Raw genomic sequence first — 16,788 nt, 5'->3', positions numbered from 1 at the left:
TCAGGTCCAGTACACTCTGCCGATTGAGCTATATAGCTGTAAAGACCTATAATAGCTCTATTGACCTATCTGAAATAGGTCTTTTGAGCTATTTTCAAGTGATTTTCTTTTTTAAGGAAAACGGAACAAAGTCGCATTTAATAGAAGATTGTATCATTAGGTTGATAACAAAAGACATTAAATATAAGTATTCTTTTTAAAAAAAAATGATGTAAAGAAATCGGAAATTTTACATTTATGAAAAATGAAAATAAACATCTAACTGTATGCTTTTTGTAGTCAACATTACCATTAACCTTATTGTTTTATGCGACTTTGCTTTAATTTAATGAAATTTGAAATCTGAAAAAATATAGCTCAATACAGCTATAATTTATAGGTGTATATAGCTATATAGGTCTTTATAGCTATATAGCTCAATCGGCAGAGTGTACTGGACCTGTATATAGCAGTTACTGTTTACAATAACGATTTTATCACTAAAAATCAAGGGTCCTCCTTAAAAGCGTCTTCAAGTAAGCTTAAACTTCAATGTATACACTATAGATGTATAGGGCCCTGTATCAGAAATCTGGGTGCCTTGTAGTAATCATAGAAGCAATACACTGAGCGGGTCTCACTTAAAAGCGTCTTCAACCGACAACAATTAAGCGTCGCCAGACAAAATCTTCAAAAATACTGAATAAAGTAAGCGACATCAGAAGATATGTTGTTAATATGACAATAATATACCTCTGTACCAAATTTCAATTTGATATTTGAAAAATTGACCGAGTTATGATGAATCAAATTTTCACGATCGCGGCGTGGCACATATATTTGTATAAGCTTGAAAATTGTAGAAAGCGTCGCCAGATAATATCGTTACAATTACCCGCTAAAGTAAGCGACATCAGAAGATATGTTATTAGTTCGACTTTTATTGATATATATTCCAAATTTCAGCTCGATATTTGAAAACATGATCGAGTTATGATTAATTTATTATTATTACGATCGGCGGCGTGGCATACATGTGTGAATAGAACTCAACATATGAAGAAGCGTCTTCAGACAATATCTCGAATATTAACCTATAATGTAAGCGACATCAGAAGATATGTTATTCATATAACTATGATACACCTTTATACTAAACTTCAGGAAGAAATTTGAATAAATGACTGAGTAATGATGTTTTTGATTATTATGATCGACGGCTTGTGAATAGAATTCGACAGATTGTGAAGCGTCTTCAAACTATATCTCTAAAATTAATCGCTTAAGTAAGCGACATCAGAAGATATGTTATTCATATAACAATGATACACCTTTATACCAAACTTCAGGTAGATTTGTTAAAAAATGATTAAGTTATCGTGAATTTAATTTTACAGAGGTGTATAATAGTCATATTAACAACATATCTTCTGACGTCGCTTACTTTATTCAGTATTTTTGAAGATTTTGTCTGGCGACGCTTGTTGTCACTTGAAGACGCTTGTTGTCGGTTGAAGACGCTTTTAAGTGAGACCGCACCCAGGAGATTATCTCAAAACCAGAATTAATTTCTGAAATTTTATATGGTGGTGATCATTTTTAGCTCACCTGGCACGAAGTGCCAAGTGAGCTTATGCCGTGGCGCGTCGTCCGTCCGTCGTCCGTCAACTTTTCCTTTAAACAACTTCTTCTGAAGAACGGACAGGCCTAGAGTCATGATATTTGGCTGAAAGCTTCGTTGGTAGGAGCCCTACAAAGTTTAAGAACGAAAATGACCTTGACCTACTTTCAAGGTCACAGTGGTCAAATATGTCAAACAGTTCAAACAGCTTCTTTTGAAGAATTCAAAGGCATAAAACTATATTATTTGTCTGGTGACTTCCTGGGATCGAGCTCACCAAAGTTTGCAAATGAAAATGACCTCAACCTACTTTAGAGGTCACAGAGGTCAACAACATTTTAATGGTTTTGTTCTTGAGAACTAAAAGGAACGGATTCATAAGATTTGGCTGGGAGCTTTTTGGAATAGAGCTAACCAATTTGAGAAGGAAAATGACATTGACCTACTTTCAAGGTCACAGGGGTCAAATGTGTCAAACACTTCAAACGACTTCTTCTGAAGAATTAAAAGGTATAGAATCTTCATATTTGGCTGATGGCTTCCTGGGATAGAGACCAACAAAGTTTGAGAATGAAAATTACCTAGACCTTCTTTCAAGGTCACAGGGGTCAAATGTGTCAAACACTTCAAACGACTTCTTCTGAAGAACTAAAAGGTATATAATCTTCATATTTGGCTGATGGCTTCCTGGGATAGAGACCAACAAAGTTTGAGAACGAAAATGACCTTGACCTTCTTTTAAGGTCACATGAGGCAGATATGTCAAACACTTTAAACGATTTCTTCTGAAGAACTGGTAGTTATAAAATCTTAATATTTGGCAGGTGGCTTCCTGGGAAAGAGCCAAACAAAGTTTTCGAATGAAAATGACCTTGACCTACTTGCAAGGTCACAGCGTTCAAATATGTCAAACAGTTCAAACAGCTTCTTTTGAAGAATTAAAAGGCATAAAACTATATTATTTGGCTGGTGACTTCCTGGGATAGAGCTCACCAAAGTTTGCAAATGAAAATGACCTCAACCTACTTTAGAGGTCACAGAGGTCAACAACATTTTAATGGTTTTGTTCTTGAGAACTAAAAGGAACGGATTCATAAGATTTGGCTGGTAGCTTTTTGGAATAGAGCTAACCAATTTGAGAAGGAAAATGACATTGACCTACTTACAAGATCACAGGGAACAATATGTCAAGCAACTTCTGATGAAGAATCAAAAAGCATAGAATCTTATAATAATATTTTGCTGGTAGTTTCAACAGATGGAGCCAACAAAGTTTGCGAGGGAAATATTTTTAGTGCAATATAATATTTAATGAGAATATTTTGCTATGACTGCTTAAATATTCTGGTGAGCGATACAGGCCCTCTTGGGCCTCTTGTTGTAGTATCAGTATATAATTGAATTAATAACCTACATGAATAACTCCATATAACTAGGATCCAAAAAAAAAAGATGGCTACAGCAAAGTTAAGATGACAGATTCATAAAATAGAAGGGGCGATAGTCACTTTTGTTTCATTGGACGGTACTGTTTTGCTCGTACTTTATGGAAACGTGGATTGTCTACATGGTGAATAACAACATAAAAGTCAGATTTCATAATTTCAAGATGGCTGCCATAGCATATTATTGGCTGATGCCTTTCGGACTACATCTTCTATTCATTCAAAGTTTCACCCAGGTGACTTTTAAGACAAGTAGGCCAAATGTATTTTACATAGTATGTTGCAGTACAAGATTAAATTCTTTGTATATATTAATTAAGGGTAGGTCATGTCTGCAGTTATCCATATATTTTCCAGGCCGCTGTCCATGTCGGAGAACTTGAGTAAACTTGCCCACAAGATCGACTTTTACAAGGATGAATCTGATGACAAGAAAGGATCATCAGGTGACATAGAAAAGGAAAGTGATGATAAGAACGCTATATCATTCCAACCCTCACTATGGCCCTGGGACTCTGTCAGGAACAAAATCAAGTGAGTGTGTAGGAGCTTTTAAGCAGGAAATAACAAAATAATTTGTTATTTCGTGATAAATTAATTCAAAAACCGATATAAGCTTAATAATCTGATTGAGGTGAACCAATATGGCGTTATGGTATGTACAGAAATTACCATATATTCATATCTTTAATGCTGATTGAACATCTATTAGGCCAATGAATTGATTATATTGAGCCAGGTATTGATTCTCTCAGTAAAGTTGATGGAAAACTACAGTTAAAGCCTGGTTCTGACAATAATAATTTTCTTTGCTGTTCATTTTTGCATCTCGGGAGATACAGAAACTAATTGCTACAGCAGCATAACAACTAATTCTTTTGTAGGCATTATAAGTCCGCTCTCTGTAGTTTTAAATCAAGTCTTAGTGAAGAAAATCAATCGTCATGGGCACTTGTAAATCCCTCAAAGTCATACATGAGGCCATAGTACCCTCAACAGATGGTTCACAAAAATTTGAGCAAATTCTAAAATTTTGAGCAGAAAAATCCTTCTGGATTCATTTTGTACCCAACAGAACAACCATCAGAATTACTTTCTGAGATTTCTATAAATTTCCACTCAAGAATTGTACATTATTGTAAACTAAAAGTGAGAGCTTTCTGACTCCTTAGGGGCTCCTTAACGGAGATGAGTGTACTACTGGATGTGCTCAACATTACCAAGGAGAAGCGCTACATGATCCTTGACCAGGTTTCTCAACCTGCGCCTGATCCCAAACCTCAACTCCAGCTTCAACTCCTCTCCAAGAAATCGGTATACAACCTAGTTTATAATCTATATTTATATTTAATTTCTCCATTGCAATATTCACTATTAAATACTCAGCTATAAAACCCATTTATCCCTTAAAACCACAATATTTTACTTTTAATCAGAAGGTTTGTATAACCTACAAGGGAATTCAATTGCAAATTTGAAAAGTCACAAAAATGTATTAAAAAGTATTTGTATAATTGTATTCATTATGTTGTTGTTTCTTCTTTGATCAGAGATATAGTTGAATTTTTATTATATATTTAATATTATGTCAATAAATCATGAAGAATATCATAGAATGAATGAAAGTGGGGTGTACTGCTGAAGAATTGATTATCTGTTAGGTAAAGGAATTCAGACCAGGCCACATTCTGGTTTTCCCTAATATGGTCTGGGCAAGCATTGCTTTTAAACAATCTTAAACGTTCATGTTCTTAACAATCATGTAGTATCAATAACAATGATTACTTATACGCTACGGAGAAGCTGTGTGACCTTTATATATGTATCATATGATCATGATTAAGTTTCCTTATCTATCTACAGGCCCTCAATGAGGCGACCAATGTTTTATTGAATGGGGCGGAGAGATTGCGACGATCCCAGTCAGAGATGGGGAGTAAACCACAGGGAGACTTCCATATAGAGCTGCTCAAGCTCAGACAGAACTGGCGACTCAAGAAGGCAGGAAAGTTGATACTCGGGGACCTGAGTTACAAGTCAGGTCAGTTATAAGGACAAGGGAGGGTTTACGCGTGTCATACTTCATACTCGGTACTTATAAAGATTGGTGTTATTATGTACAACTGAAACAGTTGACTTTGAGGTCAAGAGTGTTGTCAAACATTTAATGGGAAAAAAGATAGATACAAACTTGATAACTAACAGCAGATGTGTGAAACCTCCATATAGATTCATAAAGTTATTGTAAGGTATTTCAGTTAAGTTAGGGCAGCCCATGTTGACTTCTCTGGATGATTATCCTTGGTGTATATTATTTGCCTTGTTTGTGAATCTTAAATGAAGGAAGATACAGAAAAAACATTCAGATAGTCAGTAATGTTGATTAAAACCAAGAAAATAAGAGATGAGTATTTCTAGATAGAGTGAAGTACACAACCCCTTTTTAACGGGCATTACTAGTTTTGTTGAACAATCTTAATCATTATAAACTTTGATCAGAAATTTATTAATTGAAAACCATTGTGCCCAAACAGATGAGCATTGAATATGAATTTTGATGCTATGTACATGGCTCAAGTATTGTTACTTCCCTTTATCAATAGCTGGGTCACGATACTGGCAGGGAGGAACCTTTGAGGTGGTCAAGAGCACGTCTGTTGCAGAGGGGTCAGAGGCCACCTTACCAAAGGGCAGTCTGGAGGTCATCATCCCTAGCGAACTGGAGGGTGTAGCATACATTCAGGTGGAGGTCAAGGTCGTCCCTGGTGAGTTTTATTTTTAAAAGATGAAATGGTCGTATCGTACAAGCCCTAATCCTGTACACTGATGATTTATTTTGTAACCGAGTGTGACTGTCAATATCTGGCTTAGCACTAACACTTAAATTCACTGTTACAGAAGCCATGGACTTGATGAGTGCAATTTTGAAGATCCCATCTGGCCTAGGCACCATACCTACTGATGCCTACTGGCAACAGAAACTGGAGGTGGCACAGAATGTCCTCTTCTGTAAAGAAATATTTGCACATGTGAGGGTTGAGTAATGTAGAAAACAATAATGGTATTGCTACAAAGGCTGCGGTGGCCAAGTGGTTATGGCGTCTGATATTCTTCTACCACTAGCCCTCCACCACTGGGTCGCAGGTTCGAGGCCTATGTGAGGCAGTCGCCAGTTACTGGCCGTAGGTCGGTAGTTTTTCTCTGGGAAATCAGGCTTACCTCCACCACCAAATCCTGGCACGTTCTTAAATGACCATAGCTGTTAATAGGACGTAAAACACACACAAACTAAAAAACCAAACCAAGTTACCAGTAAACTGTGACAGTGTAAATACTGCCCTTTAACAGGCATCCATATGTTTTGCTGATATTACATAACTATACAACATACAATAATTAAAAGCTATGGTGTTTATCAGTCGTGTATTTTTCTGTTTAACACAGACTTTTAGGGAACTGTACAGTAAAAGTGGATCATTGTGTTTCCACCCTTCTACTCAAAGTGTGTATGGTGTCAGTATGTTATATATTATTTTGTCATCCTCCAAAGATAACCCCTTATTGCTTAACTTGACAGGATACATGAAGCTGTGTTGTATTTTTTTCCATGGTAACATGTGTTGCAGTAGGGGAGAAAATCATCAAAATGGATTGATTGCATTATTTGATTGTATGAGTTGTACATGAACGTGTTGTGAAGTGCCTTAAGAGGGCTATATGCTAGCTAGATACGGTGTTTGATCAAATGTTGTATGTACATAATGTAGCTTTTAGCTGGTGATATTTTAATGTTTTTTTATTTGTATATTTTCCAGTTGGCCCGGGAAGCTGTCCAAAGTAAATCATCAGTACCTCATCTAGTCGTTGGCAATCAGATCATCACAAATGTAAGCGCCAGATTGTTGACCTGCCATTACACTACCACCACACTACAATTATTTGCTGTCAACTGATTCTGAAAACGTTGCAACAATTTATTGCTGATTATTATGTGTAATCATTACCACTACTTGCTGTTGATTGTTTTGAGTAAACTCTGTCCCTTTTTGCTACATATTTGAGCAGGGACAATGTAAGCAAACAGTGGGGGAGGGGGGCAATCACTAGGATTTCTTATTGCATGCTTGCTGGAGTAATTGAATGGTTTCTCTACCCTAGATATTCCCTGGTATTCAACTTTCCATTGTGCTGTGCCATTCTCCTGGGAAAGAGAAAGAGAAAAAGGTAAGCCCTTCATCTACCTCATTATATCATTGATGGCTTTTTTTTGTATTCAGATAAAATAACTTCACAAATGAAATTACATATTTTAACAAATTAAATGAAAATAAACAAGAAATGAATTATTTCACTTTTCTAATAATTAAGTGTCTTAAATCTTTAAAGCATTTCTCACTAATTTTTTGAGTAATTTCTGTTACTGATCAGCAGGTTGAATGCTTTAAAAATGCACTCTAAACCTTTCCAAAGAATATGTATTTACAAAAAGGAATTTCTCTAAATAATAAATGCAACCAATATTGAAGCTTTGATTTGCCTTGCAATGCAGTTAGAAAGTTTGTTACCATATTCAGATTCTTACATACTTAATTCTCCTTTACCTTTGTTTAAAGCAATCATCAGCACCTCATAAATTGGACCACAATCATGTGTTGGAGCACTCTCTCCATCAACTCTTACGTGAGCTTCACTACAAAAACATCCACTTCTCCCCGCCACATCCTGTCACATCTGTCATCGGCATCTCAAAGAAACGTCGACTAGCTGGACCCAGTGCCCTGTCACGGTCAGAACTGGCTGAAATGATGGAGAGGTGAGTCAGTACAGTGTTTAGATGATGTAGAATTGTATGAAACTGTTAACCTGTTATCATTTAGAACAGAATCTAGAGGCGTTTTGCTGACCATAGAAATCTAACAGAATTAACCTCAAGCCTTTGAATAAGGCCAAAACAAAAAAAAAGGTGTCTGTTTAGGATTTCCGACCGACCCTAGCTTTTTACCCCTGACCCAAAACTTTTTGATGAAAAAACACCTTCTTTTTTCTTTTTTTTTAAACCCGCTGATTTTCGAATTTTAGAAGGTTCATTGCCTTTCAAAATGGCTTCCAGCTCGGTGTTGGCGCTAAATGTCATCATATGGAGCACAATTTGCCTCCAAATGAACCTTGTTTATGTAATTCTTTGTTTTACATACAATAGTAGGGTCATAATCACATGACCAAAAATATACAAAAACAAAACAAAAAAATAGAAATCTGACCTACCTACCCTAATTTTTTTGCCCATGCAACCCTCAACAGACGATATAGTTTTTTTGGCCTAAATATCAAAATTTCAAAAATAATAGTTCTACAGATTTGTATATACCTGTAGATTATTTTAAGGTTACAGTTCTTGAAGAACAAATCAATCTAATCAGCAATAATAAAGGTGATTGCAATTATATTTGAAACAATATGAGAAGTTCTTTTTCAATTGGCTAACATTTTAATGTATTGAGTAATTTATTCTGTTGTTCCAGCGAAACTTTACTACATCAAATCATCAAGCAGACAAAACACAGTGTTTTACGCCTAAGGTACGTAGACAACATTACGCCTCAGGTATGTAGACAACATTACACCTCAGGTACATAGACAACATTACGCCTCAGGTATGTAGACAACATTCCGCCTCAGGTATGTAGACACCATTACACCTCAGGTACGTAGACAACATAACGCCTCATGTACATAGACAACATTATGCCTCAGGTATGTAGACAACATTGAACCTCAGGTACGTAGACAACATAACGCCTCATGTACATAGACAACATTATGCCTCAGGTACATAGACAACGTTACGCCTCAGGTACGTAGACAACATTACCCCTCAGGTATGTAGACAACATTCACCTCAGGTATGTAACCAACATTCCTCCTCAGGTACGTAGACAACATTACGCCTCAGGTATGTAGACAACGTTACACCTCAGCTATGTAGACAACATTACGCCTCAGCTATGTAGACAACATTACGCCTCAGGTATGTAGACAACATTAAACCTCAGGTACGTAGACAACATAACGCCTCAGGTACATAGACAACATTATGCCTCAGGTACATAGACAACATTACGCCTCAGGTATGTAGACAACATTACGCCTCAGGTACATAGACAACATTACTCCTCAGGTATGTAGACAACATTACGCCTCAGGTATGTAGACAACATTCACCTCAGGTATGTAAACAACATTACTCCTCAGGTACGTAGACAACATTACGCCTCAGGTACGTAGACAACATTATGCCTCAGGTATGTAGACAATATTACGCCTCAGGTATGTAGACAACATTACGCCTCAGGTACTTAGACAACATTATGCCTCAGGTATGGAGACAATATTACGCCTCAGGTATGTAGAAAACATTACGCCTCAGGTACGTAGAGAACATTACGCCTCAGGTACGTAGAGAACATTACGCCTCAGGTACGTAGAGAACATTACGCCTCAGGTACGTAGAGAACATTACGCCTCAGGTACGTAGACAACATTAGGCCTCAGGTATGTAGACAATATTACCCCTCAGGTATGTAGACAACATGACGCCTCAGGGATGTAGACAACGTTACGCCTCAGGTGTAAAGACAACATTATGCCTCAGGAATGAAGACAATATTACGCCTCAGGTATGTAAACAACATTACTCCTCAGGTACGTAGACAACATTACGCCTCAGGTATGTAGACAACGTTACGCCTCAGGTGTAAAGACAACATTGTGCCTCAGGTATGTAGACAACATTACGCCTCAGGTATGTAGACAACGTTACGCCTCAGGTATAAAGACAACATTATGCCTCAGGTATGTAGACAACATTACGCCTCAGGTACGTAGACAACATTACGCCTCAGGTACGTAGAGAACATTACATCTCAGGTACACAAGAACTCAGCTTAACTTCTGTAGTAATTCAGATTAATCATAGATAGGCTGGCATAGATTTAGATATTTCCCATTATTAACATTTGTGCTGCAATGCTATGTAAACCAACCCAAGTCAGCTAAGAGTAATGCAACCAGGGTATCTGGTGTGCTGATCCTGATGTCATTACAATTTTGCCTTCATTATCCTGATGTGGGAGAAAGCCAACTGATAATGGCATTTTTTGGTTCCATTGTTGAATACACACCTCAGATTTGAAAGACATATACTAAATCTAAATGTCATTCTATCAATCAATGAAAATTGTAAAATTAATAAAAGGATTCAACTGTATTCTCTTCACAGTTATAGTCCTTTACTGCTAAACAGGAGTGCAGACAAATACTCATCAAACTTTAATGTACATAATTCAATTAATCTGCAAGCCTTTGCAAAACGTGGTGGTAAATTTCAAAATTGTTTTTCCCAACATCTTGAGATCGCTCCATCTACATCACACGGAATTGGTAGCTTCTATTCACCCTTTAGTGGTAGCTTCTATTCACCCCTTTAGTGGTAGCTTCTATTCACCCTTTAGTGGTAGCTTCTATTCACCCCTTTAGTGGTAGCTTCTATTCACCCCTTTAGTGGTAGCTTCTATTCACCACTTTAGTGGTAGCTTCTATTCACCCCTTTAGTGGTAGCTTCTTTTCACCCTTTAGTGGTAGCTACTCACATGTTTACATTCTGTCTCTTTAATTCAACAGAACCATGAAGACTATAGACCATTATGCTTCAATGCAGAAAGATCCCAACCTAGCTACTCACTGGAACTGTACAAACAACAGTCTAGAGGCGAGCTGTCGGGTAGTGATCACATCCCAAGGATACGATCTACGGTAAGTTAAATGTCATCTCACACAAATCACCTGTACATATCTGGGAATGTACCTGTTTAGATATTAATGGATATGTGACAACATTGTTGCTGATCTTATTTCACTTCCGAATGTATTAGAGGCTGCATTAAGTGACTGTACTTTCTGTTGGTTTGTATGTCGTACCTATGTTAGACTTTGTTTCTTCTTTACTCTATTATTTGAAGTCTCAAGATTCATCAAACTTCATATGTGGATACGTCATCTTGAGATGAACCACACCAATGTAATACTGGTATATAAAATATAGGTCACTGTGACATGTTTTCCACTTCAGTGACTTTGGTTAGACTGTGCATTTCCCAGACAATATCACAGATACTGGAGGATTTAAAAAAAACACTTAAAAGATGGTGATAGCTGAATTACATTTATTAAACACAAATGTTTCCATATTAATTTTCTATAGGGTGTGGCACAGCTTTGTATTGAACATTGGTGTAGACATGGTGAAAGCTGTCACCCGTGAGGGGCGTGTCTACACATTCTCCTACGAGGAACGGGAACTGGAGGACTTCATCATGTGGCAGGTAAACCTACCAAATTGTCTAATGTACGAAGGATAAACTAAATAACACACGTACAAAATGTCAACAAAATGTTTCATTCTCTGAATACAAATCAAACAAGAAGATAATGTTTGTGTTAAACATACTGTTTGTATGTTACAGATATCACAGCACCAGTTGAGTGTTTCCCAGAACCTAGCCCGTATGATGGGATGGCAGATGCTCAGTACCAGTACTGCCCTTGGGGTGGGGGACATGGAAGATGTGGGCACAGCCTCCTCACTAGTACTTGCTTCACCAAGTCATGACAGGTATAATCCTACTTCACATCAAAATTCAATTTCAATACAGTTCATCTTCCCATTTCATACTACCATTAATTAATGTTACTCTTCAATTCATATTGCAAGCATTCTTCTTCTCTATTTTTTTCATCAAATTTAAGTAAAAATAAAAATTCTATTTCTAACACTATGAAGACCATTGCCTTATTTTACTCTCCAGGGTGCTGGCAATAAAGAGCGGACCAAGTAGTGGTGTGAAGGTCTTCCTGCAGTGTCATTCCAAAGATCACAATGGCAAGAACAGAGCTGTATTAAAAGACATCAAATGGCAAAGCATAGGCACAGACTTTCAGTCCGTCGACCTCGCACGGTTTGACGGGCGTAGCTTTGCTTCAAAGTTTGAACTGTTACTGGCAGTACTTGCTAGATCATCAAAGTGAGTGTTGTTTGTCTTGTTCTATAGTGCTAATATGTGACATTATTGTGAAAGAATGCTGCCATTTAGAGAAGAACTTTTAATGAGGGAAAATGTCAGATGCATCAAATTCGATTTGAAAACGATGATCACAGGATTGATATGGAAACATATCTGAATGGTCAGTGTAGATTTGTCCGACAAACAGGCAGCCGGTGAATTGTTGTCTGAAAAACAGATGGACAGTGAATTGCTGTCTGACCAACAGATTGCCTCTGAAGATTTGTCCGACAAGTATGTGGCCTCTAAAGATTTGTCTGACAAGTATGTGGCCTCTGAAGATTTGTCTGACAAGTATGTGGCCGGGGAAGATTTGTCTGACAATCAAGTGGCCAGTGAAGATTTGTCCGACAATCAACTGGCCAGTGAAGATTTGTTCGACAATCAAGTGGCCAGGGAAGATTTGTTCGACAATCAAGTGGCCAGTAAAGATTTGTTCGACAATCAAGTGGCCAGTAAAGACTTGTTCGACAATCAAGTGGCCAGTAAAGACTTGTTCGACAATCAAGTGGCCAGTAAAGACTTGTTCGACAATCAAGTGGCCAGTAAAGATTTGTCCAACAATCAAGTGGCCAGTGAAGATTTGTCTGACAAGTATGTGGCCAGTGAAGATTTGTTAGACAATCAAGTGGCCAGTGAAGATTTGTCTGACAAGTATGTGGCCAGTGAAGATTTGTTCGACAATCAAGTGACCAGTGAAGATTTGTCCGACAATCAAGTGGCCAGTGGAGATTTGTTCGACAATCAAGTGGCCAGTGAAAATTTGTCTGCAAATCAAGTGGCCAGTGAAGATTTGTTCGACAATTAAGTGGCCAGTAAAGATTTGTTCGACAATCAAGTGGCCAGTGAAAATTTGTCTGCAAATCAAGTGGCCAGTGAAGATTTGTTCGACAATCAAGTGGCCAGAGAAGATTTGTTCGACAATCAAGTGACCCGTGAAGATTTGTCCGACAATCAAGTGGCCAGTGAATATTTGTTCGACAATCAAGTGGCCAGTGAAAATTTGTCTGCAAATCAAGTGGCCAGTGAAGATTTGTTCGACAATCAAGTGACCAGTGAAGATTTGTCCGACAATCAAGTGGCCAGCGAAGATTTGTTCGACAATCAAGTGGCCAGAGAAGATTTGTTCGACAATCAAGTGACCCGTGAAGATTTGTCCGACAATCAAGTGGCCAGGGAAGATTTGTCCGACAATCAAGTGGCCAGTGAATATTTGTTCGACAATCAAGTGGCCAGTGAAGATTTGTTCGGCAATCAAGTGGCCAGTGAAGATTTGTTTGACAATCAAGTGGCCAGTGAAGATTTGTTCGGCAATCAAGTGGCCAGTGAAGATTTGTTTGACAATCAAGTGGCCAGTGAAGATTTGTTCGACAATCAAGTGGCCAGTGAAGATTTGTCCGACAATCAAGTGGCCAGTGAAGATGCATGTCTATAATATTTTTTTCATAAATAAGACATTTTGCAATTAAAATATCACAAACCATATGCTACACTTTCGCTCAGTTTGCCAAATTGTAAACAGATTTTCAAAGTGGTTCAAACATTTTTGTAACCCAGATTTTCTTTATCTAGGAATTCTAAAGTATATTATTTACAAAAACCTTTTCAACTAAAATACTGAGCGAAACACTTCCAAACACCAACCACTCTTTATGCTGTAAGCGGCTGTCTTAGTATACTACAGGTAGTTGTCTTAGTATACTGCAGGTAGTCATTTAGTATACTACAGGTAGTTGTCTAAGTATACTACAGGTAGTTGTCTTAGTATACTGCAGGTAGTCATTTAGTATACTACAGGTAGTTGTCTAAGTATACTACAGGTAGTTGTCTTAGTATACTACAGGTAGTTGTTTTAGTATACTACAGGTAGTTGTCTTAGTATACCACAGGTAGTTGTCTTAGTATACTACAGGTAGTTGTCTTAGTATACTACAGGTAGTTGTCTTAGTATACTACAGGTGGTTGTCTTAGTATACTACAGGTAGTTGTCTTAGTATACTACAGGTAGTTGTCTTAGTATACTACAGATAGTTGTCTTAGTATACTAAAGGTAGTTGTCTAATTAGTATACTACAGGTAGTTGTTTTAGTATACTACAGGTAGTTGTCTTAGTATACCACAGGTAGTTGTCTTAGTATACTACAGGTAGTTGTCTTAGTATACTACAGGTAGTTGTCTAATTAGTATACTACAGGTAGTTGTCACCAAAGTTAATGTAGGTATTTCTATCTACAAAAAACATAAATATCAAGACTTTTGGAACAGGTGCAAATGTTTTGTTCTCACCGCTTGACATATATAATGCAATGAATGTAAATTATCAACAATATATTTGGTGCTGAAAACACACATAAATTCTTTGCTCTGTGCCAGTTTTTAAAAGAACATTTTATCTGAAGTTTTGTGCTCTGTGCTGTATTACATAAGAATACTTACACATGTAAAAAGTCTTGTGCTGTGGGCTGGAATTGATATGGATAAAAAAATCCATTCAGAAGGCTGTTGTGGACTGTGAGCTCCATTGCTGTACAATAAAGATGAAACTGATTCATTTGTTGTTGTTGTTGTTGTTTTTGTTGTTGTCGTCGTCGTCGTTGTCTTCGTCGTCATTTTGTTGTTGCTGCATCTCCTCGTTAACAGTTGTTGTTATTGTTGTCATTTGTTGTTGTTGTTGTTGTTGTTGAACATTATGATTAGATATTTCATATATTTTCAATCCTGCTATTTATTAAACAATGTATGTGTATGAAATTTCTGTGTGAAACAGACACTCACAAATGTTGATCCCCTTACCTGGCACAAAGTGCCTATAAGTATCTATAATAGTGTGTTTTCCATTGTCCTTATGTCTGTCCTTGTTAACCTATTTCTGGAATGATTTCTGTATAACCAAGAGGCCTAGTATAATGATATTTGGAATTTACCATGCAGCTAGGTAGGACCACCCAAGTTTGTTCAGATGATGATATTGACCGTCTCTCAAGGTGGCATGGGCCAAATATGTTTAAATATTTAAGTGAATCATTCTAAAAGTCCATGTTTTTAGATAATCAATATTTGATCGGCTATGAAGTGCTAGATACTGGATAAACAGTCTTGACCTGTTTTCAAGGTCTTAAAGGTTAAATGTGCAAAAATATTTTAAAATGCATCTAAACATCCATTTCATGTAAAGTAATGATATTTGGCCTGTTGCTTGTAGTTTCTAAACATACATTTCATGTAAAGTAATGATATTTGGCCTGTAGCTTGAAGTTCTAAACATACATTTCATGTAAAGTAATGATATTTGGCCTGTAGCTTGAAGTTTCTAAACATACATTTCATGTAAAGTAATGATTTTTGGCCTGTTGCTTGAAGTTGCTGTTTTGAAGAGCTACCATGTTTGTAGATGACCTTGACTTGTTCTCTTACAGGGTTTAAATTTGTGTAACAAAACATCAGTAGCTTGCTGGGAAGGAGTGTTCCTAGGACAACAGAATTCAACATTATAGGAATCAATGTTATCGAGGGGCAGTAATCAATAGAAGAAATGCAAGTTTGAAGAATATTTCTAAATTTTAATCGACATTTTGACATGGAGCATCCCTTGAGAAAAGAGTGATTTATAATTTTGTAAATGAAGGACAAGGATTTGAAATGTGCATTTCAACGAATGAATATGAAAAGTTGATCAGCATTGATTTTAGGGGGTAAATAACAGTCTGCTTAACTATAACTAAAAAAAGTTTAAAGATTGACAAAGCACAGTGGCTTTAAGTCTCCTGACTATATGGGCTGTGTAGAACACTTCAGGACTAAATTATAAATACATCCAACAAAAAGAAAATTTAAAAATGTCACGCTGTAGAAAACACGTTAATCTTTGTAAGATGACATTTAGTTGGCAGTAGAGGTAGCAGTATACAGTAGAGGGTTGTGGCCATGGGTGATATTTTTGTTAAATGGCTAACCCCTGTATAATGATATGTAAAAAAATATAAAAATAAAACTGTACTAAAATTGGTATAAGCATGATGAAGTGGGCTATGTGAGCTTCACATTTGTAAAAAAGAAAGGGTTTTTTTGGTTCGAGAATAAAATTTTGTCCATAATCCGAAAGGGTGCGTACACATGAAAAGCTAGCTTTACAGGAGGTAAAATTTTGACAACAGCACACGACGCAAAATTGCAAAAAATCAAGTTTTACAACTTTACTGGGACTAAGATAATTCTGCAACCAGGTAGGTAATCTTTAATTTCAGACAGAGCTTAGGAAAAAAAATCCTAGTTGCGGGGGTCAAATTTTGGGTTAAAAATAGCAATTTTTGGCATTTTTTGGTAATTTTTGATGTGGTAACCATGGTTTTCACACAAGTGACATACATAGAAAAAAGAGGTTTATACACTTCTCAGTACTTTATATGTATTGTAAATGTAATGCAGTTTACAGATATATATACATGTGTTGTGTAGGGTATAGATTTCCTCGACATGTGCCTTGTTTATCAGAGTCCGGCCATTTCTACTGTATACTGCTACCAGAATAGTGAAATATTTGTTAATATGAAATCTTTCGTTGGATTCAATCAAGTGTGACGCTCATTAGCTACCTCAAGGACTGGAAAGGTGTTTGCCACACTGA

General features: G+C 36.9%; 1 protein-coding gene and 1 long non-coding RNA gene across 2 annotated transcripts in view; both read left to right on the top strand.

The window, feature by feature from the left end:
- LOC110454662 (mediator of RNA polymerase II transcription subunit 17-like) overlaps positions 1 to 12,281 on the top strand; it is a 16,495-nt gene extending 4,214 nt beyond the window's left edge. Inside the window, exons 2-14 of the mRNA XM_021504296.1 lie at positions 3,403 to 3,579; positions 4,218 to 4,359; positions 4,909 to 5,086; positions 5,649 to 5,810; positions 5,944 to 6,074; positions 6,861 to 6,932; positions 7,204 to 7,269; positions 7,659 to 7,858; positions 8,568 to 8,624; positions 10,726 to 10,857; positions 11,306 to 11,426; positions 11,568 to 11,716; positions 11,910 to 12,281. Of these exons, the coding sequence (XP_021359971.1) occupies positions 3,403 to 3,579; positions 4,218 to 4,359; positions 4,909 to 5,086; positions 5,649 to 5,810; positions 5,944 to 6,074; positions 6,861 to 6,932; positions 7,204 to 7,269; positions 7,659 to 7,858; positions 8,568 to 8,624; positions 10,726 to 10,857; positions 11,306 to 11,426; positions 11,568 to 11,716; positions 11,910 to 12,129 (1,807 nt within the window). The 3' untranslated portion in view covers positions 12,130 to 12,281. The remainder of the gene's footprint in view (positions 1 to 3,402; positions 3,580 to 4,217; positions 4,360 to 4,908; positions 5,087 to 5,648; positions 5,811 to 5,943; positions 6,075 to 6,860; positions 6,933 to 7,203; positions 7,270 to 7,658; positions 7,859 to 8,567; positions 8,625 to 10,725; positions 10,858 to 11,305; positions 11,427 to 11,567; positions 11,717 to 11,909) is intronic.
- A 713-nt stretch (positions 12,282 to 12,994) lies between these two features.
- Positions 12,995 to 14,711, top strand: LOC110454666. Its single transcript, XR_002463394.1, has 2 exons — positions 12,995 to 13,848; positions 13,917 to 14,711. It is a non-coding gene; the product is annotated as an uncharacterized LOC110454666 (long non-coding RNA).
- Positions 14,712 to 16,788: the final 2,077 nt, after the last annotated feature.

The sequence above is a fragment of the Mizuhopecten yessoensis genome, unplaced genomic scaffold, assembly GCF_002113885.1.
Source record: "Mizuhopecten yessoensis strain PY_sf001 unplaced genomic scaffold, ASM211388v2 scaffold7987, whole genome shotgun sequence".
NCBI classification, from domain to species: domain Eukaryota; kingdom Metazoa; phylum Mollusca; class Bivalvia; order Pectinida; family Pectinidae; genus Mizuhopecten; species Mizuhopecten yessoensis.
Note: the sequence above shows the minus strand (reverse complement) of the source record. Positions and strands in the feature narration are given on the sequence as shown.